General features: G+C 45.6%; 1 protein-coding gene across 2 annotated transcripts in view; it reads right to left on the bottom strand.

Annotated features, from left to right (window-relative positions):
• The window catches only part of DGKG (diacylglycerol kinase gamma), a 212,003-nt gene that overhangs the window by 93,325 nt on the left and 90,780 nt on the right, over window positions 1–27,898 (bottom strand). For both annotated transcript variants that reach the window (XM_021708769.1, XM_008051124.2), the window contains 8 exons: window positions 27,098–27,190; window positions 25,288–25,347; window positions 22,404–22,483; window positions 21,021–21,095; window positions 18,149–18,234; window positions 13,513–13,602; window positions 12,224–12,384; window positions 4,357–4,421 (listed from right to left, as the gene is read on the bottom strand). In XM_021708769.1, coding sequence (XP_021564444.1) covers window positions 4,357–4,421; window positions 12,224–12,384; window positions 13,513–13,602; window positions 18,149–18,234; window positions 21,021–21,095; window positions 22,404–22,483; window positions 25,288–25,347; window positions 27,098–27,190 — 710 coding nt within the window. The remainder of the gene's footprint in view (window positions 1–4,356; window positions 4,422–12,223; window positions 12,385–13,512; window positions 13,603–18,148; window positions 18,235–21,020; window positions 21,096–22,403; window positions 22,484–25,287; window positions 25,348–27,097; window positions 27,191–27,898) is intronic.

The raw sequence follows: 27,898 nt of genomic DNA, 5'->3' as shown, positions 1-27,898 counted from the left end.
TAGCTGTTTTCTTCTTCTTTGGACCTCAGCAAGTATTTTCCCACAGAGGCAATCCATAAAGGTGGATGATGCTAATGATAGCTCCATCCTCCTTAGCCTCAGTTTCCTCGTCTCTAAAATGGGGAGGGTAGCACTTATCCTTGCATGTTATTGTGAGCATTGAGTGGGATCATGTATAAAGTACCTAGCAGAGTGTCTGGTGTACACTAGGTGTTTGCTACATGAAATCAGTGGGAGACAGCAGGGACAGCAAAAAAGAGCTTGAACTCTGGAGTTAAGGGCTAGGTCAGAAATCAAATGAGCCTCACTGCTTGAAAAAAAATATGACCTCAGTTAGGTGACTTGGTTTCTTCCAGCCTCAGTTGCCTTATCTGTAAGATGGAAATGCTAATATTTATCTTGATTTAAATAATTTAATGTATTTAAAGACCCTGGCTTGCCACCTGGTATCTAGTTAGATCTCAAAATTGATAATAGTTATCATTTTGGTTCCATGGCTTTGTTTTTAATACTATTTCGACACATAAAAAAAAACATTTACAAATGACATTTGAGATATGACCATTAATAAGTTCCTAAATACTATACAACTTTTTGTATACTATATTACCTACTAAATGTAACCTCCTTGCATGTTAAAATAACATTGTAAAAAATATTTAAGCATTATCTTTCCTTCTTTGCTAGACTATGAATTCCTTGAAGGCAAAGACCGTGTCTTATTTACCTTTTTTCCTAGAACACGTTGTAACACATGTTAGAATCTAAGTTGAATTAAATCTCTTCTGTCCTTTATGCCAACAAAGAGATGATAATTTTCATAACACTCCTAATTAGCAATTAATAATTAGCCTATCAATGACTAGGGGGTAGAAGTGGCTGAAAATAGCCCCATCTCTGCCTTGAAGACCTTTTTATCCTCGACCATCATACATGGCTCATATTTCTGCCTCCTTGGGTCTGGTTCTTGCTCCATTAACAAAGCTATACTATCAGAGAACATAACTTAGTTATTTGCAACCAACTACCTTCCCTGGCAACAACCAGTGTGGAGAGACTAGTGGGTTTCAATTTCCTGAAGCCTCAGCAATTGAGTCATAATTTGATGCCTCTTAGGATTCAAAGAGGCCTCAGAACTGTGGCTTTTAACACTTTGGGAGCTATAGGTCCCTTTAAGAACCTTCTGATAGCTATGAACATTCTTTTCAGAAAATACATTCAATATATTAGTACAATTCCAAGGTGTTCTCAAAACCCCTGAAGCCTCCAGACCCCAGGCTAAGAATTCATGTTAACAAAGCCAAGAAAATGGAATCGTCAACGTGAAATATTCAACTTTTCTGATAAATTGTAGCCCGGACTAGTCATACTCCCTTATTGAAAACAAAACAAAACAATCACAACTCCCTAGATTCAACCTCAAGGTTGTCCCAAGAGCCCAGACCCTGGCAGTAATGCTAAAGGCTTCCAGCCAAGAACCGACTACTCTTTGGAGAACCTAAGTTCAGCTGGGTAAAATGAAGCCTTGTTTGATAATATCGTTTACATTTCCAAATCCTGGGTATCAAGCTTTCTTCCTATCCCTTGCGGCCCTTCCTAAGTTTAGCCGCTGGTGTAATGGGGTAACCATGGCAACAACCACCTGCCTATTTAAAACCATCTCCAATGCTAAATAAGGAAGCCTGAAGAAAATGGCTGCTTGCCTGCCTCTCAGTGGACAAATTGGGCACTCCTGGGTATTTTAGACATGGGCAAGCAGGCTGGATAGAAGCAGTATGTTCTGAAAGTTCTTAGTAGGAAGTGTTTGGTGACCTTGTCAAATAGGTGCTACCTCAATCCTTTCATGTCTTCACTTGTTAGGAAAGCACATAGATTTACATGCAAATCCATGTGCCTGTCACCCAAGAGACCGTACTACCTTGACTCCAACCAGGTGAAGGGTGAGGTAATGTCAAAGAGTAGTCTTGTTAACGGGATCTGGGAAGTGGGAAGGGAAGCCAATTATACAGGTCACAGTAATTTGTTCATATTTTTTGCATTAAAATGCACACAACAATTTTTTCTGACAGTTGTATCTTTCTATCTATACTTAACCATGTGGATGATAGATGATTGCTGTATTTATGTCATGTTGACCTGTCTAGTGATTTTTGGAATATGGAGAAATTTCCCCCTCCCTCTGCTTCCTTGTCTTCTACAGATCACAAAGGTTCTGCTTCTTACTCACACCAAGAGGCCATACAGCTGAACACACTGAGTGGTTGGTCCTTTCCCAGGCATACGGCACTCCTTTGAATCTTTTTGTACATTTGGTTCCTTCTCCCTGGATTACCCTTCTCTTTTTTCTGTGTCTTGGTTTGGGCACCTCTGTTGTCAGAAAACTCTCCGTGTCCTTGCTTTGTGTTTCCAGAGGTTGCCTCTAGTCACATTACACAAACCATTATGCACAACCATTTTCTAGCCTATTTCTACCACTGGGCTATGAGTCTCTTACACAGTTCTGTCCCAAACACCTACAGAACAGTGTCTAATGTAAGGTATGCTTTCAGAATAGACTGTTAAATGAATGAATACATTAATGAATGAACAGACCTCCATGGATTTCAAAGCATGTAGCATCTTAATAGATATATATGAGTAGGTAAATGGTGCTTGTTTAATAGTGCACGAGCATGTATTAATATAAGGGATTTACTTGTATGAAAGAAGACCTAAAAGTCTAAGGAATGGATGGAAGAGGAGTACTTTTTTAAAAAAGCAAGTGTGTATGTGTATATGGGAGTGGAAAATACTGTGAGAGGATAAGTACTTGAATTGTAAGTTTGTGGCAGGGTGTGGTGGCTCATGCCTGTAATCTCAGCACTCTGGGAGGCTGAGGCGAGAGCATTGCCTGAGCCCAGGAGTTCGAGACCAGTCTGAGCAATACAGTGAGACTTCGTCTTTACAATAAATCAGAAAATTTAGCTGGGCATGATGGTGTGTGCCTGTAGTCCCAGCTACTTGGAAGGCTGAGGCAGAAGGACTGCCTGAGCCCAGCAGGTCGAGGCCGCGGTAGCTACGAGCATGCCAAGGTACTCCAACCTGGGTGACAGAATGAGAGAAAAAAGAGTTTGCGATTGAAGTAGCAGGGGCTGGAAGTACACACATTCATAGTGTGCAGATGAGACAGCAAGAAGATGCTGTGATGGTATGCACATCCTAATAAGACTCTGCAGTTGCTGTTGGGTCCCACAGATCACTTTTCCTTAAGTCAAAGTAGCTTCATTATGTTCAGTTTCTGATCCCTGAAAAGACCTTCCTGGTAAGCCATTCAGGCTGTGGGGGGTCGGAACAAAGAGTAGGAATGAAAATGGCAAGCTCTTTTGGGGGAACTGGGCCTTAAATGAATGTTTTCAACTAACACTCTAACATCTGCTTTAAAGACAATTCTGTGGGCTAAGTAAAAGTCAATCCCTTCAGATTCAAAGACCATATACAAATTATTATCTAACCTCCTCCCCACCAGCCTGAGGTTGGAGGTGGCATCTGGTGGTCATCTTGAAATAGTACAAGAAAGAAAAAAAAAGAAAGAATAAAAATTAATCAATGAGAAGAAAAAGAGAGAAAGAAGGAAGAAGGGAGAAGGTAATTTAACAATTCCAGGGTAGCTTCATGCCAGACACAACTCAGTTCTGGCAAATTCCCTGCTGCAAGCAAGAAGGATTGGGTTTCGCTTGCTAATGACCTGGTTTTATTTTTTCCTTTCATTTTTGAACTTAATATCCAGATTTTACACCAGGTGCCCAGGCTGAGGCTGGGACTTGGTGGGCTCTGGGCTTCCAGCCTTTACAAGGGCCTCTCTGTTGCTGCCCTCTGCTGTCAGGGGAGGCAAAGGCGACGCCCTCCAGTCCTGGTCCAAGCCCTAGAGCAGCCTCCTCCTCCCGTTTGAGATAGAGATAAACTAAGGCCCCTTCTACCCTTCCCACCCTCCGCAAAGGGTAGGAGGGAGTAAGGCCATACTAGAAAGCCTCCAGGAGGGGGATCCAGTTAGGCAAGAGCAGGCCCCGACTCCCACTGTCCCGCATAGATGGGCATTTCACGCCCTGCTTTTGCTTCCCAGTCCCTCCCTCTGCACAGATCCTCTGGGTGGGGACAGGCAGCCAGCATGTGGCAGGTTTCTGACCTTTTTTTTTTTTTGAAAATGGAAACCTTCCTTCCGGCAATGAGGCAGGAAGGCCAAGTCCCTGGGGCAGTCCAAGCCAAGAACATTTCCGGAGAACAGGTGAAAGGCCTCTGTCTGGGGCGGGGTGGGGAGAGGTCGGGGTGGGGAGGCAGACTGGGTGGGTGGCAGTGGCACCAGGCCTGCAGGTCTCTTACCTGCTGTTGAATTTTTCAGGGTGTTTCTCTCTCATCATGTGGAATCTGTGTGCAATGGAAGCATCCTGAAAGTGAAAAAGAGACGGAAGCAGATCCTTGGTGAGTGGTCGTGACAGTGCAAGGTGGAGAAAGGATACACACATACCCTCGTTGAATCATGCCAGCCTGAGACTTCATCTCACAGGAAGGCTCCCTATTACAGCCGAGGTTCCGACAGAGGCTCAACACCATGTCCTTGGGGAAGACCTAGTGCCACCGGTACTCTTAGAGCCTATGCCATTTGACTCTGGAGCCTTTGCAGTTTCACTCTCAGGCCCCCTGAGAAGCAGCCAGCTCAGGAATGAGTGAAGTGGAAAGCCACTGCCCTCTGAGGAGGGTGTGCGCCTGTGAGCAGCAGTAAGAGAGCAGAAGGGGGGGATGGGTGTGAGTCTTTAGAAATGCTTTGCCATATTAACATTTAAAATGATGTTTTTATTTTGGAATATTTTGATTCATAAGAAGTTGCGAAAATAGTACAGAGTTCTGATGTCCCTTTCATTCGGCTTTCTCCAATGATAACACCTTATGGAACCATCGTGCAATGTCAAAACCAAAAACCTGACGTTGGTAGATGCAACCAGAATTGATAATCTATGAATTCTTAATCATCCATACCTATGGAAATCATTAGTGGCATTAGATCACATGACTAGTAGGTAATGAAAAGATTAAACTTCTGGCTTCTTCTTCTTGACCACGCTACTCAAAGGACTCTCTCCAGGGTCAATTCGAGTCTCACGACTCCATCCCATGGACACTTTGCTGTCCTTAGTAACACATCCCCTTGCTGTACTATCAGTCACCGGCACCTCAGAACCCAAGTCTGGATGGCTCTCCTGACACTCTGCTTCTGGGTTCTCCATCCTCAGTCCTGAGTCCTACCTGCAGCCCTATGGTAGGACTCGTGAGTTCTCATGACTGTTACCAGCTTCTAGATGCTGACGGCTCCACGAGGTATATCTCTAGAACCAATCCTGCACTTCAAACCTCAAACTTAACTTATCTTTCCTCCTCAAACTTGATGTCCCGCCCCTGTTAATAGTCTTGTTTTCCAGCAGAAGAGTGTGGAGCATCCCTTCACTGCAGCAGCCCCGTGTCACATTTTGGTTGTGGGTACTGAGTTTCAGAAATCAACATGCTAATTGGGCTGAAGGTGATGGGGGAGGGTGACAGACACCAGGGAGTTGACTCAGATTTGTTCAGAAACACAAAATACATAAACCTATTTCCTAGAATATATGGGTAAAAGACATCTGAAATTCCATACAGTGAATTTTCAGCAAATGCATACGATTCCACTTCTTATATGCAAATTTATGAATGTTGATTAAAAAAAAAAAATCATCAGGAAGTATAGTCCAGTGAAGAAACTTTCTTGAGCGTGAACTGTGTGTGTGTTGGCCTGGGAGTAACCCCAGTCTGTAGTCACCATTTAAAAAATGGGAAAAGCCAGTCAAGAAAATGGGCTTATTTTGTGATTGGCAAACATTTCTTGCTGAAATGATGTTTTGGGAGTTTAACAACTAAATTTTGGCTACTGATTTATTTTTTAGTTTTTTTATTTTTATTTTTTGAGTTAGAGTCTCACTCTTGCCCAGGCTGGAGTGCAGCGGCACTCTCACAACTCACAGCAGCCTCAACCTCCTGGGCTCAGGTGATCCTTCTGCCTCAGTCTCCTGAGTAGCTGGGACTACAGGCATGTATCACCACGCCTGGCTAATTTTTTGATTTTTTTGTAGAGATGAGGTCTTGTCATATTTTATTTTTTTAGTTTCAGACATGTCAAGAGTTGAAGGTCAGCTGGGCTGGGTGGCTCAAGCCTGTAATCCTAGCACTTTGTGAGGCCAAAGCAAGGGGATTGCCTGAGCCTGCGGGTCTGAGACCAGCCCGGGCAACATGGTGAAACCTTGTCTCTACAATAAATCAAAAAATTGGCCAGGCATGGTAGCGCACGCCTGTATTTCCGGCTACTTGGAAGCCTTGGGTCCTATATACCTGCACAGTTTTTCCAGGCAGCAGTGCTTCATGCACCAGACTGGGCCCACAGCCCTCTCTCTGAACAAGCTTCAGGGAACACCCTCGGTAACATTCATTTGACATCTGTCAAGTGCTTCTTTAGAATTCAAGAAAACATTCCATCTACGTGTATTCCTTTGAAGCACTAATTTTCTTCTGTCAGAAAAAAAAGGGGGGAAAGAAAAAAAGCAATCACATGTTACCTGGCACAATTTGTACCTCACTAGCCTCCACCCCCAGTCCTGCTGTGACTGGCTCCTGGCTTTTTTATTCTCTGGGACACGTGTACAGCATTCCTCCTTCTGTATAGTTCTGATTATCCTTGGCTTTCCATAACTAGGCTTTGCAAAGCTTCTTTTCACAAAGACTGGCCGTTACAATATTATTAGTTATGCAAGTGGTCCCTAATTTGACAATGCAATTTCTTGAAAAATACACAGGTAGCAAGCGAGGGTTGAGCAGCCCCTTTCCTAAATCTTAACAAGGCAATGATGGTAAAAATTGACTGTGTTTCTCAACCAGAGGATTAAAAAAGTGATTCACCTCCGCTCTCTGGAGCTTCCATGTCGGGCAATGACCTGAGCATATTTACAGCCAGTAGTGACTTCATTTAAATTTTGGATACCAGGGTTACAATGTTCAAATCCTTTCTTGGTGATAATTACAGCAAAATGAGAATTCTGTTCTGAAGTGGGGAGATGGGGATTGCAAACCCCTGGAAACGATGATGGTGTTTCTGACAGCCTCACTATCTGTCTTTTCTGTGAGGTGTGGGGTGAAGAGGAGATGATGGGAGGTCTGGACACGAGGGCACTCTTTCCTGAACAAAAACGCCAAGCCCATGGTTGGACAAAGAAATTGGGGCTCCTTCCAAATATAAGCAGCCATCACTTGTACTCTGAGACATTGGAATGTCTAGGCCAGTGCTGTCCAATGAAAATATAGTGTAAGCCATATATGTAACTTAAAATTTTCTAGTAGCCACAGAAAAAAAGTAAAAAGAAACAGATTAAATTAACTTCAATAACATATTTTAATTAACCCAACATGCACCAAATATTATCATAATAACATATAATCAATATACAAATTATCAGGGTATTTTAATTTTTTCATATTATATTTTTTGAAATGTGTTATGTATTTACCTGTGCACAACGCCACATGTGACTGATGACTACCATATTGGATAATGCAGGTCTAAATTACTTTGGTAATTTATGGAAATAGAAAAATGGAAAGGAGATGATAGAAAAGATCATTTGAAATTTGGATTGTTCTGAAAATTATGGCAGACTGGGGAATGGAAAAGAGTGTCGACCCTTTGTTCAAGTCACTCTTTAGTGAGTCCCAGTGTCTTAGTGCCTTCACGGGTCTCACAGGTGACAGATAAGAACATGATGCTAAGAGAATCCACAAGTTTGCAGGGAAAATGATGTCTTGTTAATAAATTCCCCAGTGGGTGAAATGCTTATCATTGTGGAAAACTTGGCTGGTGATATCTAATAACAATCTGCAAGGTGGAAAATGGTGTATGGTTACTGTGATGACTGTGGCCTCTCCTTGGCCCCTGCGTTCCCCTGGCATCAGAAATAGATTTCATTGAATCAAGGGATTAGCTGTTCACTCATCCTGTTAAGACTCATGAAAGCAGAGCTTGTGAGGCATTCAGAGTGATACACACCCCAGGAATTATTCCATAGTTCCAAACTTCCTGTCACTGATACCTGGCCATCCTGACATTTCTGCTAATCCAAAAATAAAGAGCGGGGAGGAGCAGGCCAGAGAAGTCAGAGGAAGTGGTGTCCTGAATGACTAGGTTTAAAATCTTTTGCTAGTAGCTATAATCAGTTAGAAGGACCAGTAAGGCCAACCACCTTAGCTCCTCACTGGTGAGAAGCTGGTGTGTAATGGGGTTGTGGTGCTGATGAGGGCGGAGTCACTCCCTGGATGGGCCAGGAGACTCGGATTTATTTATTCTTCCATCTATTGAATGGGTTCTGTTGGTATCAGAGCAAATTCTGATCCACAGCACGCAGGTCACTGTAGCCGGGTTCATTGTCATCATCCTTATAAATGTAGGGTGGCAGACATTTGATATCAGTAAGATATTCCAGGTCCTTCAAAAGAGGCAAAGACTTTGCCAGGCTCTCTTTGCCAGAGGAGTCTGACTTTATTTAATTATCCTAAGGAAGTACAACTGGGTTGGTTGACATACTTACTTCTCCTCTCACAAAGTTTGGGAAGTCAAATAGGGAGCAAGACCTTCTGCAAATGTCAGCCCCGGACTCTGTTAGGGTTGCGTGCTGGTTACTTGTTTTCTTAAGAATTTCTCCTTCCAACTTTTAAAGAGCGAGCACACAAACCCTGCAAACATTTTACTGAGAAAGCTAAGGGTACACCAATGAGATAAACACAGTCCTGACTCCTCACTCTTCTGCAATATAATATTAAACACGAGCAAGCTAAAAGTCATGGAAAAAAACATGGGGAAGGTATTGTGACATTCTCCATAATTCGAAAGATGACTAGATTGGATTATTAAAAGTCAGCCCAGGGCAGATAAACATCTTGACCACTGAGGGTGATGGAGAATCTGTTTATATGTGTTTCCCCGGGGACAATTAATTAGCTGACTGACCTCCCTACTTTCCTTTATATTTTCCTATGTATTTGCTAGATGAATTAAAATAATGATTACTGATCAGTCTTAGCTCTTAGGGCCTAGTTATCTAGTTGAGGGGAGGTTGTCTATTCTTTCATTTTTGGTGTATTCATCCATTTTATCAGCAGATACTAAGAGAGTACATCTTATACAGGGTGCTGTGTAGAGACAGAGAGGTGTTGGGAATCATGTTGTTTTTATCAGCCAGAACTGGGTGTGTGAAGAAAGGAAAAGTTGGGGGCTGAAGATTCCAGAGACAGCTGTGGCTGTAACCTTCTATCTAGAAGTTCTTCTATCAGCTCTGGCTTCCAGCCGGTTGCGCCTAAGGTCTACTTTATTCCTCTTTTCTATCTTCCCTTTCCATTTATTTCAGTCGTGGTTTCTGTGCCAGTGAAGAACCACTTCCTTTTACCATTCTTCTCTGCCCTAATGGGTTGTCTTCACTCAGAGAACTTGGTCCTGACCATCTGCCTCAGAATGATCTCAGGGGCATGTTAAAAATGCGAATTTCCAGACCCTGCCCAGACCTACTGAGTCAGAATATGAATCAGAATCTGTTGTGGGGGTGGAATTTGCATTTCTGATGAGGGGCGCGGGTGGGCCGTTGCACGCTAAATTTTGAGATTCCCTTCTTTCAAATGGGGTTGAGTTTGCAGAATTAAGATAGGGGCTACAAAGAAACCACAGAGCTCAGTAGTTTATGGCTTAGTCGGCTCTAAAGCTCAACACTAATGATGCTGGGCTCTTCCAGCCACCAGCTTGGACTTGTTTCTGTATCTCTCTAAGCTATAGTCCTTCTCACAAAACCCAAGTGGATAATGGTCATATCTACCCATAGGGAAACTGTGTCTGGTGTGCAGTAGGCATTCATTAAATGTTAGCAGGTTATACTCTGGTTACAACAGGAAAAAGACATGAGGTTTTGTAAAACTGTAATGATGGGAAGCCCACACTTTAGAACTCCTGTCAGTCATGTCTGTCTGATTTGCAGGAGCTGAAGACTGCATGTGTTCCCACTGGGGGAAGGAGTGGCTAAGCAGCTGGCCCCAAAAGGAGAGGGACCTTAGAGCAAGAAAAGGAGGAAGGGCGTCTGCATCCGTCACTGGGGGGTGTCTGGAAGAGGTCTAGGAAGATATGTCCCTCAACTGTAGCCAGGGATCTGGGGAATAAATCAGATTGGGGCAGAGGAACCCCTAAACTTGCTCCCTGTCCATCACCTACATCCTCTCAGAACCCGATTAGGGGCCCAGCAATGCCTCTCTCTTCTGTTTTAGTAATAAAGAGCATTGGATTAGGCATCAGAAATGGAAGGCAAGTCAGGCTCAGTGGCTCACTCCTGTAATCCCAGCACTTTGGGAGGCGGAGGTGAGAAGATGACTTGAGCACAAGGGTTCGAGACCAGCCTGGGCAACTTGGCAAGACCTCATCTCTACAATAAATCAAAAAATTAGCCAGGTGTGGTGGCGCGTGCCTGTGATTCTGCCTACTTGGAAGGCTGAGGTGGGAAGGAGCCTGTGGTGATTGTGAGTGTGCCACTCCAGTCTGGGCAACAAAGTGAGACTCTGACTCAAAATAAAATAAAATAAAATAATGCACTTCACTGAAGTCATAAGACTCAAGAGCATATCTGTAAATGTGGTAAATTTTAAATCCTTCCATAAATATAAGGCATTATTGTTTTTATTCCTTTCTTCTCCCATGGTTCTCTTTTTAGCCTTCTTATTAAAAAACAAAACTTTTCCTTAAACCTACTATCCTCTCAAGCTAGCTTTTATTTTCTCTTCTGTCACCCTTTAAAAAAAAATAAAACCGTCACAATGTTTAGGAGAGGAACAGGTGAGAATGGTTGAGAAGTACAGAGGTCACAAAGTCTAGGGCCAGAGAATTGTCTTGGAGGGATTCATACATATATGGAATCTGGCAGTATAATTCCAAGGACAAGGAAGCAGACAGGAATGAACCTTGCAGAGTAAGTCACAGCCATGCACGCCCTGGCTCTACCCCTTGCAAGTCAAGATGTCCCAAAGTCTCATCTGTCAAATGGGGAGGATGGAGATAATAATACCTGTAGGATTCCTGTGAGGACTAGCACAGTGGAGAGCACACAGTAGGTACACAATAAATGCCAGTGTCTTTGTTACACTCTCCTACAAATCCCAGCTCTAGTTGTGGAAATACTAAAGGCATACTTACTCTTTGAGTGATTTGAAGCAGTTATAGAAAAGCAACACCAAGAAATAACCAAGGCACAAGGTCAGGTGGAAACTCTCACGTGAGCTTCAAGAATTGGGAATTCCGATGCTCAAGGAAGAATCATATGGTCCCAAGCTGCCTCAGCTGGCTTAGCACTCAGATTTCCTTCTCTCCTGCTGCTGATCCTATCCATAGCATCCTGGGAAGTAGTGCCCACCCAATTCTCTGAACCAGATACTCAGTTCAGTGAAACTGAGCTACCCTACATGTGCTGGGTCTGGGGTTGACAGAAGAATACTGCGTGAGTGCATGCATGCATGGGTGCAGTGTGCATATGTGCAGGGGGTGGGGTATGAGACAGGTACATTAAACCAATCTCTTCAATGGAATACAGAAAGAGCTCTGATGGGGTTAATATAAGGGCCGTAGGAACACAAGGAGGACTGCAATGACAGTCATTCTAGGGGTCAGCTGGGAGATGTCCTAGAGGTATATGAATCACTTGGAGTGTATGGAATGGGGTTGAGAGGAGGGAGAATAGGCGGGAAGGAAATCCCAGCTGAGGCAGCTTGGGACCACATGATCCGTCCTTGAGGGTGGGAATTCCCAATTCCTGAAGTTTCCTCCTGACCTCGCCCCTTGGTTATTTCTTGGTGTTGCTTTTCTATAACTGCTTCAAATTGCTCAAAAAGTAAGTATGCCTTTTGAAAAATGTTCAGTCTTTTCTTATGCTAGTTAAAATTGTAGGGGAAATAATTTTCTCTATAATGAAGGGGTGAGGGATGGAGCAGGGTGCAATCAGGGTGTTCATACCCAGGCCAAATTTGAGGAAGCTTGGACCCGAGTCACGGAGGGGGGCAGTTAGGACACATACAGAGTAAAGACCCTGGGGTAGGGGGGTGGAAGACTGGAACCCTTTCTTCCATGCAGAAAGGTGATCTCTGACCAACTCACCACACCAATGGAGAAATAGTTGTTCATGATGCTATACGGAACCTGGTCCCCATTTTCTACCTCCTCTCTGGGGATGACTTCCAGATGCCAACGGTCCAGCATCACCAGGGGACTCTGCTCAATGTCCTTCAGGATTTTCGTCAAGCTGCCCCCCTCGTAACCTGTGGAGGATGGTATTGCATTTGCCACCAGAGCAGCAAGGCGAAACTGTTGCTGATGGCCAGGTAACTTTCAGGGCAGGTAATCCCATGGGCGTATGTGATCAGGGACTCCCCAGTGTGTCTGTGGGCTGGACACACTATGTTTCCTGAGCTACAGAGATGGAGGACAACAGTGAGTAATCAAAGGGGTGATCTGGAGGCCTGAGTAGTGGGGGGTCGGAAGGGGGTGGGTGCTGGCTAAAAGGTGGCAGGCCTGTATGATGCAAGTCCTGGAGAACTGGTGGGCTATATGGCTGGGAAGCTTTGCATGGGAGAAGGGCAATCCTTCCAGCACTGTGTCATGTGGGAGATAGACAGTGTGGTAGGCCCCAAGGGCTGGCTCCTGTCTGCTCTGACCCTGCCCACCAAGCATAAACCCATCTTTGCATGCTGACTGCTCTGCTGTCTGGCCTTGACTCACTCTCTGAATTATCAGCCTTCTGGAATTCTCACCCTACTTCTGCCTGCCAAATTGGTCTGTCTGCTTCATGTGTTGAGTTGAGCATCTCCACTCTCTGTACAGGGCTGCTGAAGCTTGCAAAGTTCTCCTCAGTCCTGCCCTTACCCTATAAGCTGGTTACCACTCTGTGTTTCCCATTAGGGGAATTTCAAAATGAGAGCCCATGGTCATGAAGGCCTAGGATAATCTGGATGCCCCTAGTGACTCTAAGTCACTAGTGATGTGGCATGTGTGCATGAGTCCTAATTCAGAAGAAGATCAGTTATATGGGGGAGAGGAATTTCCTACAGAGAACCCTGAAGTGAACCCCTACTCGAATGAGTACTGGGGCCAGGACAGACAGACTTGGTCTTTGCCCTAAAGTTGACTATGTTCTTCTGGGGGAGGCTCCAAGCTGATGGTTTCAGGATAATATTAAATATGGTGGAGACGGGTAAGCACAGGGCTCCTGGGACTCAGAAGAGGGGAAGAGGGCAGAGAGAGGGCCACAGATCAGATATGACTGCAGGATTGAGTATGACTCTGTGCAATGAAATTCATAAAAGGGTAAGCTCAGCCTAGCTCTGCAGAGCATCTCTGTGACCTGGAACACTTGTCCCTAGAGTAGTGCCACTAGCATGCAGACTCACCTCCTCCCCAGCGAAGGCAACGGGCAAGGTCGTTTCCTGTCCCAAGAGGCAGGACCGCCACTGGTGGATGCTTTGCAAAGTTGGCCTTATCTGTAACACATGCAGAAAAACAGAGAACCATATGCCATAGGATTAAGGAACGTTTGAGTTATCTTGTTATCCCTGAACTGATGCTTGAACCCCTCCTCAGCATTCTTTGTTTGAATATCTCCTGTAATGGGGAGCACACTATTTCCTAAAACCATCTGTTCTATCTGCTGTGTGTTAACCTCTACAAATTGAGCTAAATCTGTCCATTTGTTTTTCATAATCTGTCTCCCTGTAACTTGCATATGTTTGCTTAAATTTCATCTTAACTCTGTCCTTTGGAGTGGCAGCACAAACCCCATAACATTAGTTTGCATATTTTTAATCTTTAATGTTAACCAGCACTTACTTCACTTATCCTCCGACCAACCTTGCAAGGTCTTATGCTCATCCTAGTAGATGAAAAAACTGAGGGTCAGAGAGAGAAAGTAATTCCAGAGCTAGGATCCAAATCCAGATATCTGGGGCTCCAAGCCTTTTTCTTTTTTCTTCAGGAGCCAGGAAGGTGCACAGATTAGTAAAACAAATGGGTCTAAGACATTAGGGAATGGTGGGGCATTGGGAAAATTGAAGATGCTCACCCAAAGTCATTCAAGTTTGAACATTTAAAAATGAACATTGGTTCAATAACCAAAACCTTCAGGTGTTACTTGGCACCCACATAGCAGTTTGTCTCTTCCACCACCTCCTAGAATTGCAAATACAAATTCCTAATATTTTCTCTTTTGATGGCTGTGAAGGCGCATCAGACAGAGCCATCAGAGAAAGCACAACTGAACATGTTTCATCTGGCTCCAGATCCACAGCAGCATGTTGTCTGGGTAGGTAGCATGGAAGAGGGGGTCGTCTTCATAAGACCCCATTTTGTATGGTTCCCCATTTGTGAGCAGTGTGATTGGAGGTTGGAGGGAGATGCAGGAATCAGCAGGAAAGAATCAAGCTAGGGCTCCCCCGCAAAGTGGGAGCTCATAGGTCCCTCAGGTTGCCTGACCTGTGCCAGAAGCGGCTGAGCTCAGGCAAGACCCAGGGCTGAGAGGACCACCGAAAGGGCTGAGGTGACCACCACAAGGGCTGTTATGGAGAGTGGAGCAACGCAGTGCTCTCTTTCACTGCTCCCAGAACACAGGGCTGGAGCCAAGCCTCCCTGCCTTTTTTGCACATGCTGCTCTCTTTGCCTGGAAGCCTCTTGTTTCCTATGTCTGCCCCTTCTTCAGCAGGTCAACCATCCTCACAATGGCAAGACTAGAGACCGAGTTTCCCTCTCTCTCATTCCTGCATTTGCACATCTATGTGCTCTCTCCTTAGCAGGTCTCCAAGCAATCTCTCCTCTCCATCCCCATGGCGATGCCCAAGTACAGGTATGATTCCTTCCCATTGGTATTGCTATAACAGCCTTCTCTCTGCCCCCTACTTCCAGTTCCACCCTCCTAGTGTGTCTTCCACGCTTGCACCAAGGAGGTCAATCTGTGAACCACAGCCCACTCATGGCAGCCCACTGCTTTCTCTTCTGAGATAGGCTGTATAACTCCCCGTGACCCTGCAGCATGCCATACTAGGCGTCAGAATCTAGGCTCTGTATTTCTCCCTGGCCTCATCCTTCTGCATGTCCTGCGTCCCATGCAACATGTTAGCCATCCTGAATTGTTCTTAGTTTCTTAGATCACAAAGCTCTCTCTTGCTCAGCACAGAAGCTGCCTCTGGGACCCCTTCCCTGATTGTTTCAGTCTAGACCTGGTGCCTCTTCCGAAGGTTTCCTTAGCACCAGAAATGACCTCATCACACTCTCTGGAGACTGTCTCCTTGTTTGTTCCCTGAATGACTGTAACCTCCTTAGGGGAACCTGGGTTTCATTCTCATAGCATCTCCACACATATTGACTGAAGCCTACTATATGCAAATGACGTGTTGGGTGTTGCAGTTCTAACAGCAAGCCAAAAAAGCCATGGCTCAGTCTCTCGTGGTGCTTACAATGCAGCAGGAGAGACAGATATTAGTGAGGTCTTCATGGAGACCATGTATCATGTCACATTCATAGTAGAAAGGAAGGAGCATGGTCCTATGATGACGTGACTGAGGCTGGCAGGTGTGTCAAGGGAGGCTCCCCCTGAGGAAGCCACATGTCAGCTGAGATCTGGAGTGGAGGTTGACAGAGCAGAGACCGGGGCAGTATTGCAGACAGGAGGGACAACATGTGTAAAGGCCCTGAGGTGGAAAGGAGACTGGTATGGTCAAGGGTCTGACAAAGGGACAGGGTAGGTGGAGTCAAAGGGTAGAGGATGGAGGTATGAAATAAAACTGGAATGGTGGGCAGTGGCTGGACCATCCAGGACCTTGTAGATCACTTGAAGGATTTTTGTCTTTATCCTAAGAACAATAAGAACACTGATATTCTCATGTGCATCAGAAACCTATGGACATTCAGGAAAGAACACTCTGGCTGTGGGGGATGGGTGGAGGACCAGATTAGAGAGGGGACCGCTGTGGGGCACTGGAGAGCACGAAACAAGTGCTTAAGTGGTTGTTGAATGAATGAATGTACACATGATGCAGTGACTCCTTTTACCTCGTTTTTTCTCTTTGGACCACTAATCTGTGAAGAAACCTAATATTTCTTCCTCGTCACGTGATCTTCCTTCTTTCTATTTTGAGCAGCTTCTATCTCCTGTGCCCTCTGCAGGTGATTTTTACAAAACTCCTCACCAAAGCCTCCTTTCTCTCTCATGATGGAGAAGGAATTGCGTGTTAGTAGCCCAGTACTGCAGCCATTCGTCCTCTGCGGATCAGCATTTCCCTCCTTGGCTCCCGGAGGACTCCTCCCTCCTCCCACAAACAACTCTGAGCGCAGGGTGACAGGAGAGCGTGGGTGGCTGCTTGGCAGGGCTGTATCCATGGCAACCAAAGAGCCTGAGGGTGCAGCCTTGGCAGGTGTGTGGTCCTGCAGTCTTCTCAGCCCCCAGGTGGTCTAGTTACAACCCTTGCAGGCCCAGCCTTCCCCGCTCAGGTCAGGGTCTAGTCCTGGGTCTTCCTTGACTCCTGGCTCCTCTCATCTCCCACATCCAGTATGTCAACAAACCCTGCCACCTCCACCTTGAAGACATCCAGAAGCTGACCACGACTCACCAGCCCTTGGTTCCGTGGTGGTCCAAGCCCTGTCATCTCTCACTTGGGTTGCTGCAGTGCCCACCTGACTGGTATCTCTCCAGTTCTGCTTTCGTCCCTTAATCCGTCATGTCCCTCCTTTGCTCATGTCCTGTCTTGGGACTCTCCCAGCATGAAGGCCATATTCCACATAATGCCCTATATATCCTAGTGACCTGGCCCCTTGTCATCCCTGCTTCATCCTCTGTAACCCCTTGCATCCATTTTGTGCTGGTAATGCTGGCCTGCCTCTAACAGCCCGGTCTGCTCCTGCCTCAGGGCCTTTGTCCTTGCTGTTCCTTCTGCCTGACTGCCCTTCCTCAGTATCCACATGCCTCACCCCTCCTCCACGTCTCCATGCAAGCATCTTCTTCTTGGTGAGGTCTTCCCTAAACACTCAGTTTTAGGTTGCACCCCCACTCTCCCAAGCTCCCTTTTCCACCTCCCTGCTGTATTTTCATCACCTTCTGACACACTGTATGTTTCACTTATCTCATTGTTTATTGTCTTTAGACGGTAGGCTCCACGAAGGCAGAATTTTTGTTTGCTTGCTCACTGCTATATATTTAGTGTCTCAAGGACAGCTTGGCACATAGTGGTGCACAGGCAGCATTTGTGGGACTAAGGAGGCATGGCCAAAACAACCCAGGGCTCATGGGTCTGGGAACGGTCTCTGACTTGATGACTGCCATCCTCAGTGCTCTCCATGGCTGCTTTCCTGTCTTTACATTCCATGCTGCAGTGTTTATCTGGGTTCTCTTGAGTTAATCTTGAACATGCCCCATCCTGAATTTCACAGAGTCAGTCTCCATCACTTGCCGGGGCTGATGTGTCCAAGGATCCACAGATCCGGGCAGAGCTGGGCTGGATCAGGTCTCCACACCCTCAGCCCGGGCCCTCCCCACCACCCTTTCTATCTAGGCTTGTTGAGTTCAGCCCAAGGTGGCCTTCTTTGTTTGCACTGATCTGCACTTTCCAGGTGTGCTTTTGGGATCCAGGCTCCAGGTGTTCATATCAAGGTGATTGCCCTGGACTATATATCTATGCTTAGGTCTCTGGCCTTTACTTACCCACCCACCACTATGGACCTGTCTGGCACCTCACTTCTGCTCACCATCTCCCAAATCTGGCCTGTCCTGCCACTGCCCACACCCCAGCCGTGACAGATATGTCTTGGAGGCAAGGCCTGAAACTGTTACCTCTGTATCTGTGGGAATTCCTTCCATTGTCTTATTTCTTCATTTTCTTTTTCACCCCCAAAGCAGATATTTAGTTAAGCGTTGGCCTAAGGGTGGATACAAGGTTGGACAAGACATGGCTCCATTCCCCTCTGTTTTATTGCCTTCTGCTAACTTTCAATACGCTTACTATAAATAAACAGTAAAGGCCCTCCCAGCCCATGCTAACTTACCAATGCAATCCAAAATCCAGCCAACTGTCCCGTCTCCTCCGCAGGCCAAAACACGGAAGTCTGGGGTATCACGGAAAAAGTTCAATCTGGGAAGTAGAAGAAAGGCCAAAATGGGCTTGCTAATAGTTTGTGGCTGACTTTTGACACATGTCGAGTCATAGTCTCTCCTGTTCCCTGGGAGTATATTAAGACTGTGATTCCTTTGGGGTTGAAAGTGTCACTTAATGTTCTGAAGCCAGAACTTATGCAGGGCCACAGAATATGGAGAAAAGTCCCAGGGAGCCACCTTTGTGTAAGGAGAATCTGAACATTTAACACCAACAGAGCATGGTTTTCTAGAAGTCTCTACTGGGTGTGCAGAGGATTTCATTGTTTGTGCTTTGGCGCCATTACAAATAGGCCCTGCTGTTTTGACTCCTCTTGGGCTCTCCTGCCGGCTCTGTCCTCACATCCTCCCTGTAAGTGAAATGCACAGTTGGAGCCGGGCTCAGTGGCTCAGCCTGTAATCCCGCGCCTTTGGGAGGCTGAGGTGAGTGGATTGCCTGAGCCCACGGGTTCGAGACCCACCTGGGCAGCGAGACCTCATCTCTACAATAAATAAAAAAAAATCAGCCAGGTGTGGTAACGCATGTCTGTAATTCCAGCTACCTGGAAGGCTGAGGCGGAAGGATCGCCGGAGCCCAGCAGGTCAAGGTTGCAGTGGCTGGGAGCGGCCACTGCACTCCAGTCTGGGTGACAGAGTGAGACTCCAACTCAAAAAAAAAAAAAAAGAAATGCACAGTTGGGTCTTCATTTAGCTCTCTTGTGGGCCCAGCGTTGAGTGGAATGAGCACCCTTCTCTCCTCAGGAGCCTGACCCCCTAAGAGCAGGGCTCTTAACCATAGGAGTTCCCCCAACCTCCAAGGGGTCTATAGACGGCATTCAGAGGGCTGTGAACTTGGAGGAGAAAATAGTCATTCTTATCTTCCCCAAGCTTGAACTAAAATCTGGCATTTCCTTCCATTATGAATGCAGGCAACAAAACCACAGAGGTATTAACAACACCTGTGACTTTGTTAGCAGTTGAAATCACAGATATGTTGGTGTTTTGTTACAGTGATGGCAGATATCTCATACTATCACTTATGCTCATCACTACTTTGAATTTATATGACCCGCTTCTGGCTCTTACTATTTAATGTATTGCTAAAGCACATATATATTCCTGTACCACAACTTTTATTAAAGTTGTAATAACTTTCCCAATAGAATTAGTTTCCTTGGTAATCCTATATTTCTTCACTTTATGCATTAAGAAATATTATTCTAAGAATATTCTGAGAAGGGGTCCACAGGCTTTACCAGACTGCCAAAGGGGTTCCTAGCACAAAAACGTTAAGAACCCTTGCTTGAGAATTCACGTGATCTGTGGATACTGTGAGATGAGACTTGGGAAGCTGAAGTCCAGTACTTCTTCTTTGCCCAGTCTAGAGGTCTGAGAAGACCCCTGCAGCTTTCAGAATCACTGATGCCTGTGCAGGCAAATTAACCTTCCTTCTCTTCTTCTTCCTATGGGAAGTGAATTATAAATGGAAGCTCTCTTCAGCTAGATGGCCTGTCTGATTACAGAGTGACATTACATCAGAGACACTCAGGGCACATCAGCCCTGGAAGTAACCACTTGGCTTGTCATCCAGGGTAAAAAACAATTTAGGTGAGATGAGATTGTGCTGGAGAACTGTCTCCAAGTATCGCCAGAGAGCTGGTAAAGGAGTCTGTGGGCTTCTGCTCAGCCACACAGCTGTGTCACGCAACAGTGATGGCAGTCATGGTGACTGGGACAGCAGCTGTCACAAGAAAGCTGGGCTCTGTTCTGAAAGTAGTTTAACAGGTAAATCATGGCAGGAGTACCAACTCTGCACTCATGTTTTTTTCTCCTTTTAATTGGATCTTGTGCTACTATTATCATAAATAACAGCTTTGTGTCAGACAACCAAAGACGAGGTAGATTTCCCTTTTAGAGTCCTCTCTCCAGCTCCTCTGAGGTGTTTTGCTGAATCCAGAGTAGGAATCCAGGTTTGGAGGCTGGGCAAAGTGGCTGTGTGTGGTTGGGAAAGCCCAGCCCAGCATGTGCAGGGACGGCCCCTGGGCTGGGACTAGCCAGCAGATGGCGATAGTGCACCAGCTTCGGCAGAGAAGCAGCCCAGGCCCTCTGTGCTTTCCAGCAAAGATGCTGGAGAGGCCTCTCATCACAAGGACCACTACATTTGCTCGCCATGTTCACCCCTGCCACAGGGACCGGCTCCTCTTTCAGGTCTCTGCCAATGAGTAGAAAAATAGTCAATGGGTAGGTGACAGGAGGTGAAGAGCCAGGAGGAGTGAAACAACCTCAAAACTGAATAATTCAGAAAACAAGTGATTGCACTGAATAACCAATTGTCTTGACCCTAGAGAGCCCCATAGCGGAACACACAGTAGAACTTGGAGTCACTGTATTGATTTCCACACTGCTGACCAACAATGATGAGAACACTCTTTCCCTGATGTATTCAGTATGAAGACATCAGCTAACACAGCCTTGCACATAAGCTAAGTAATTTACCAACCCACTCTTTCTATAATCAGATGAAAGGTGTATGCAGTTTTCTCCTCTTACAAAATTAACAACTTTTTCTGGGACAAAGCATAGACGACTTTTCCAACAGAGTTAGCCATGATGAATGTCTGAGTACTCAAGGAGTAAGAGGACATGAGAAAAAAAAAGAGGGAATAAAATGGCAGAAAGGAAAGTCAAGAGATGAAAGAAAAAAGGTGACAAAAGAAGTCACTTTTAAATCAGAGATTAAACGTGGGGAGGGGAAGAAATAAGAGGTAAAGATCATTATCTCCATACCCTGGAGTAGGCCCCCCATTGTCCAGGTTGAAAACTTGTTTGGGGTTGAGCAGATAGTGGAATTTCCGAAGAATTCTATGGAAAGAAAAAAAAAGAAAAGAAAAGGAGAGAGAGACAGACAGAGAAGGAAAATGTCATTGTGAGAAGTCACATCAGGGCAAACACAGGAGCCCACTGTTCCTGGGAGGGGAGAACACTGAAAGCAGACATCCTAGGTCCAACTGTCATCATCCACATCGTCATCCCCTAGTTCAAGCCTTCCCCATCGTCCAGGCCCAGAAGCATCACCCTTTATAGCGAGAACAGGGCAGAGAAACCCAGAGAACAGAACTTTCATTCTAAAGCTTCTTCCTCTACAGATACCTTGTCCAAAACGTTCGGTATGGTCCAGGGAGTGTGATTCTGCCCTTTTGGGGACTGTAGAAGGGCATCAGGGGTTCCACTGGGGAGAGGCTCCCTGCAGTCCTGGGATCGGGAGGAAATGAAGGAGGTGGGGTTGGGGCAGGGAGGGCTGAGAGACAGTGCCCACATCTAGGCTTGGGTTCCAGGCTCCAGGTTTGGACGAGTCAGGTCAGTTCAGGAGGGCCGTCCTGCCCCTTGGACTGGGGTGGAGGTCCCCATAATTCTTGCATTAACCCTTACTATGATTTTTTCAGCCTGGATCCCAGATCACTGGGCCATCTGTTAATTACCCCAGAACTAACAAGTCCTGACAGAAGCTACTTTACCCATTCTCCCTGTCCTCCCAGTCCAGTTAGTAGTCTCCAGTTACCAGCAAGTGGGGCACTTCCTTCACTGATGAGGTGAATGACCTGCCTTCTCAGGGGTGGGTGGGCCGGGTCCTAATCTGTGAGCCCTGCCTCATCTCTTAAATCTATAAAAGACTTAAGACGCTAGAAAGGCCCAGATAGCTCATAACTCGGTCTGACCCTGGGAATCTTGCTAAGGGTTCATGTGGAAGGCCCTGGGTTAAGCATCAGGTCTATTCTCATCCTCGAAGCAACCTGTGAAAGGAGAAATTATTATTATCTCCATTTTACAGATGGGGAAACCAAGGCTCAGGGACTTGAAGCCACTTGGGCCAGGTCATAAAGTGGCAGGTGGTAGTGCTGGGATTTGAGTCTGCCTGTCTCCACAGCCTGTTACGGCCGAGGGCAGGAAGGGCCCAGTTTTGTTAAAGGTACTATTATTCATCCAGTCATCTAAGAAAGATCCTGTCCTTCTGAGTCTTTCTTTGTCCCTTTATGGTCCCATGCTGCTTGGGACTTTTCCACGCCAGGTGAGTCCTGTACACAGCCCCCACGCATTTCCTTCTCAGGACATCAGGTCAGTCATGTGACTCTTGCTTAAGTCCTGTCCACTTTGAAAAAGAAAAGAACATACCTTTCTCCTTGTCTCCCTCCACTCTTGGGGTTCACCAAGACCAGCAGGGGATGGGTACCCGGGGTGGGAATGATCTTATACTTAAAAGGCAAAAGAAAAAGAAATTAGCTCCGCTCTGTCCAACAGTGGGGTGAGATGAAAGTTGATTCCAGGATGGCTTTGGAGAGGCTGATGGGGGAGAGGAAGCAGTCCCAGGTGTGGCCGGGTGCGGGCCAGGGAGGTAGGTCTTTGTCCACTGGCTGAGTTCTTAGAGGGGCTAAGGAGCTACGTGTCTTCAGGTCGAGTGGCCTTTAAGCATTGGTAATGGCTATGAGGGTTTGTGGTCGGACTCAATAATGGGGCAATGGTACTGTAGCTTCAAATCATTCAACAACAATGTGGACTTCTGCCCACAGCACAAGATAAAATTTTGTAGGGGACACAACTGAATAAGCTCTTAGAAGTTACGACCATTTGGTAAAACACATAAATAAAATAACTCTCATGGAGTGAGATATCGCTTCCACCCCAGCACCTTCCAAATGCACATTTGCAGGCCCAGTTTTCCCTCTGAGTCCTGGTCCCACATTTTTTACTGACCAGTGAATACCTTCAACTGGATGTCTCACCACAAGGACAATGTCAACATGCCTCAAACCTACCCATCTTCTCTCCCCATAAACTTGTCCTCGATCCTGGTTCCCTGTTTTGTTAAAGGTACTATTATTCATCCAGTCATCTAAGAAAGATTCTGTTCTTCCAAGTCTTTCTCTGTCCCTTTATGGTCCCATGCTGCTTGACTTTTCTAAGCCAGGTGAGTCCTGTACACGACCCCCACACATTTCCTTCTCAGGACACGAGGTCAGTCATGTGACTCTTGCTCAAAAATCTTTAATGACACCTGGTTGCCCAGAGGATAAAATCCAAATCTCCTAACCTGGCATCCAAAGCCTTTCAGTTTAGCTCCATTCTACTGCCATCTCCTAATTCCTCCTAATCCTTGGCTGGGCTAGCCAAACCTTGCTCTTGCTCCTGTAGTAAGTCTAAGGTTTGTCTTTCACATTCCCATCTGTGCTTCTGGTCACTCTGGTTTCTTCTCTTGCCCCATGCCCTGAAGTGCTCACGTCCTTCTTTGCAACCTCTTAAAAAACTTCTCATCCTCAGGGCCCAATTCAAGAGCCACCACCTCTATAAAGCTTCCCTTGATCACTGCAACAATAACTATTGCACTTAAAACAAGTATTATTTTCTGGAGTTTCTTTTGTTGTTTCTTTGTATTTGATTTTTACTTTCTTTTTTTTTTTTTTGAGTTGGAGTTTCACTCTGTCGCCCTGACTGGAGTGCAGTGGCCGCTCCTGGCCACCGCAGCCTCGACCCACTGGCCACCGCAGCCTCGACCCACTGGGCTCCGGTGATCCTTCCGCCTCAGCCTTCCAAGTAGCTAGAACTACAGGCATGTGCTACCACGCCCGACTGATTTTTGATTTATTGTAGAGATGAGGTCTCGCCAAGTTGCCTAGGTGGGTCTCGAACCCGCGGGCTCAGGCAATCCAGTCACCTCAGCCTCCCAAAGGCGCGGGATTACAGGCTGAGCCACCAAGTCCGGCTGATTTTTACTTTCTTAAGTAAATGACTCAAAACACCAACTGGATTTTAAAAGCATCAGAGTGTTTGTATAACTCCTGTCAAGGACCCCATAGCACCAGATCCAATAGTATATTCTCAAGAAATACTTGTGGATTCAGTTGAAGGACACACTGGTGCAGAGATGCAGCTGTGCTTCATATTCATTATCTAAGGTCTGCTTTTCCAGATCTCAGACTAAAACTGCAGCAAACACAGTGCCATGTTGTGTAAAAAGGACAGCAGTATTCTTTATGATTTTAAAACATTCTCTCATCTGCCCAGGGTGCTTATGTGACACCCAGAAGCATCTTGGAAGCTGAGGGATAATCCCTTGCATCTAGGGGTAGTATTCAAAATATTTAAGAATCAACTCATACAGTCTTGGCACTGCCCAATGAGAACAAATGCAGGACAACCAGATGGAAGCCTGCAGTAAAAAACTGGCATAACTGTGTCAGGTGAATGTGCGTGTGCGTGTGTGTGTGTGTGTGTGTGTGTGTGTGTGTGTGTGTGTGTTTTCCACCTGACTTTCTGCCCTTCTAGGTGTCTAGAGCTTTCTCACATATTAGGGTTCTCCCCTTATTATGTCTTACGTTATAATTTTCCAAACATACTAATCTGCATGTTCTCATTTAATCTTACAGCACCTCTGGGCAGTAGGCAGTGCAGGTATTGTTATACCTCCTTTCAAACAAGGAAACGTTAAGACTCAGAGGCATAGAAGGAGGCCCTAGTTTTCTATTTCCTTTTCTAGTACTCTTTGTTCCTCACCAGGTTACTTTCCCTGCATTCCTTGGAGCTCTGTGGAAGGCACAAAAAAAGTTGTTCATTAGTGAACCCAAGTAAAAAAAAAAACGAGTTCCTGAATATATATTTAAGGATTAAGGAGAACTTTCTGGTCTGGTTAGCTTCATTTTGGCAGATCATGTTTTGGAGATAGCTTGGTAATCTTGGAAAACCCATTATCTATTTTTAAGCTACATTTTTGTTGTTATTTAGGAAGTTTGCATATTAGAGTTTTATGTAACTTGTTCCTAAGAAGGTGATAAAGCCAATTAGCAATGGGATCAGCCAGTTTCCTTTCTCACCACTTGCCTACAGTGTGGTAGTTAAAGGTAACTCCAGAGGCCAGAAATAAATGTCTTCCTGTGTGATATGGTTGGTCAGATGAGAAGGCAAACGTTGAGATACATTTCTTTTCAACCCCAATCCCATCCTCCCCTCCACAGCCTTGGAACGACTTAGAATGAGTGATTGGACTCGACGTTCACTGGGGTACCTGCATCACAAGTTCGCCCTTGGCTGACACGCTGCCATCAGATATTCCACCTTGCCTGTCCTGTGAGAAAAGAGGAAAGACAAGCATCTTTGGGGGAAAAAAGCCTAACATTGAGAAAGAGATCAGATGAGAAGCAAAAGACTGATATAAAGAAAAAGATTAGAAAGCCAGTACAGTATGGAGAGAAGTTTTTCGAAGTGGGGCTTTGGACATGAAAAAAGGAACGCACCCCTGTGAGTTTTTCTAGGCTTCTCCAAACCCCTGTCATTACCTGTTCTGACTTTAACTTTGAGACACTGGCAAGGAATGAGGGAGTGGACACTGAAATTGGCAGAATTCTTGTTTGTTCATTTGGAAGCTTGAGCTCTGAGAAGCACATTCTTTTTTTTTTTGAGTTAGAGTCTCCCTTTGTCGCCCAGTCTGGAGTGCAGTGGCATGCTCACGGCCACTGCAGCCTCAACCTTCTGGGCTCAGGTAATCCTTCTGCCTCAGTCTTCCATGTAGCTGGAACTATAGACGCATGCCACCGTGCCTGGCTTGTTTTTTTGTGATTTATGTAGAGACGAGGTCTCGCCAAGTTGCCCAGGCTGGTCTTGAAATCCTGGGCTCAGGCAACTCTCTTGCCTCGGCCTCCCAAAATGCTGGGATTACAGGCTAAGCCACTGAGCCTGGCTAGAAGCACATTCTTAGACTTGGCTTCTCTGCTCAGCACTATCTAATGATATGATGTTAAGTCATTTCCTTAGTTTTGTTTGTTTCCTATGTTTATTTTTTGAGATTTATTTCACATATAGTAAAATACTCAAATCTAAATTGTATAGGTTGATGAATTTTTCCTATGCATATGCCTTTATAACTATTATCTCTTTAAGTGTAAGCCAGTTGTGACTCCTTATACCATATTGGTTTTGCCTGACTTTTGAATTTCATGCAAATGGAATCATAGAGCGTGTCTTTTTCTAAGGTTAGTTTCCGTTGAAGGTTAGTCTTTCTGTTGAAGGTTAGTTTCTGAGGTTAGTCTTCTGTTCATGGTCTTTTAGCTTGTTTCTGGTTTTTGACTGTCATGAATAAAGTTGCTAAGAACATTCTTGTACATGTCTTTTGGTGGTATAATTGTCTGTATTTATCAGGGAGATGTATAGGAGGAGAATTGTTGGATTATGAGGTTTGCATATTTCCAATTTTGTAGGTACTGCCAATGGATTTTCAAAGTGGTCATTTTTCTTTGTTTTTTAATGAGAAAGAAGTAGCTGGTCTAGTCAAGGAATAAGTGGTTCTTGCAACATTTTAAAGCTCTTAGTGGTTGTTGTCAAAGCACTTGGTACTTGTTTGAAAGAGGAGTCTTTAACACAGGTGACAAAGAAAGTTTCAGGTGCATATAAAAGAAGATTAATCTTGTTGCTTTTATTTCTAAGTAGGGCTGAGACACCCAAGTGGAAAACTCTTGAGGTAGAGGGAGATGGTGTTTGCACATAGGCGAGAGGTTAGAGAGGCTGGGAGCCTGCCTGTGCGTAAGTGGTAACTGAGGTTCCTTGAGTTGTGCCCTGCCTGAAAGGGGCTTAGAATGAATGTGCTTTCCTTGATGTGCCATGTCAGGATATTCAGGGTGACCGGCAGTTGGAACCAATTTAGTCAGAAAAGTTTTTTCTTATAATCTGGCTGGTGCAGCACTGGCCTCTTTCAAACACATACTGAAAACACAAATGCTAAGAGTGGCCAGGTAAGCCCCCTGTGGCATATGAATGTATGAATGTTGCCTGTGTCTGAAACGTGAGCCTGCTAGAGCCCTAGTTGGGGCAGGAGCACTTACCCGGGTGATGGGGCATATCGACGTGGGCAGAAGAATATGGTCTCTGAGTTCCCCACCATCACACAATGTTGATAATTCACATTTGCGGTGAAACTGGGGGAAAAAAATGAAGATGAGAGTGAACAAAAGTGGTCAAAGAAGCGTCAAGTATGAGGGTTCAGAGGTTTGCTGGCGAGGCGAGCTGTCTAGTGCTCCCCCAAATCCTGATACACTGCTGGCTTTGGCAATTTTGCTGAGTGTGTGTGTGCATACCTGCATATGTGTGTGTGTGTGTGTGTGTGTGTGTGGTTAGGGGTGCCAAGTCTGCTGTGGGCAGAGAAAGAAGGCCAGGAACTGCCCATAGCTACTGGAGTGAAATGGTCAAGAGCCTCTGTGGTCCTTCAGCAGGGCACCCTCCTGTTGATTCCAGAGTCCCCCCTCCTTGGATATTTGCTTCCTAGGTTTTGAGACTCTGGTAGGAAGGAGATATCAATGCACAAACTCACAAGTGGCTGAAAGTAAACTCATGACTCAATCTCTACATTTTGAGAGTTCTGCAGCTTGATTTGGAGAAACCTCCTTTTTGAGGCTGATACTGGGCAGGCAAGGGGGACAAGAGATGGCGCTGAATCTATTTTAGCAGGCAGGTCAGGCAGCCCAGTGGCGTCTAGTGCCACACCCAGTGCCCAGAGGGGCTATGGACTCTAGCCTGTGCTGTGGCTCGTGGCAGCAGGCCTAGGCCTCTGGCAGAGGCAGTGAGTCTGCTGCAAAGAATGTGTCTTCAGGGCAGGTGCCCTTTCTCTGATGTTTCTGTTGTCTAAT

The sequence above is a fragment of the Carlito syrichta genome, unplaced genomic scaffold, assembly GCF_000164805.1.
Source record: "Carlito syrichta isolate Samal-C Ts95f unplaced genomic scaffold, Tarsius_syrichta-2.0.1 Scaffold63716, whole genome shotgun sequence".
Taxonomy (NCBI): Eukaryota; Metazoa; Chordata; class Mammalia; order Primates; family Tarsiidae; genus Carlito; species Carlito syrichta.
This window is presented reverse-complemented; position numbering and strand designations above follow the sequence as displayed.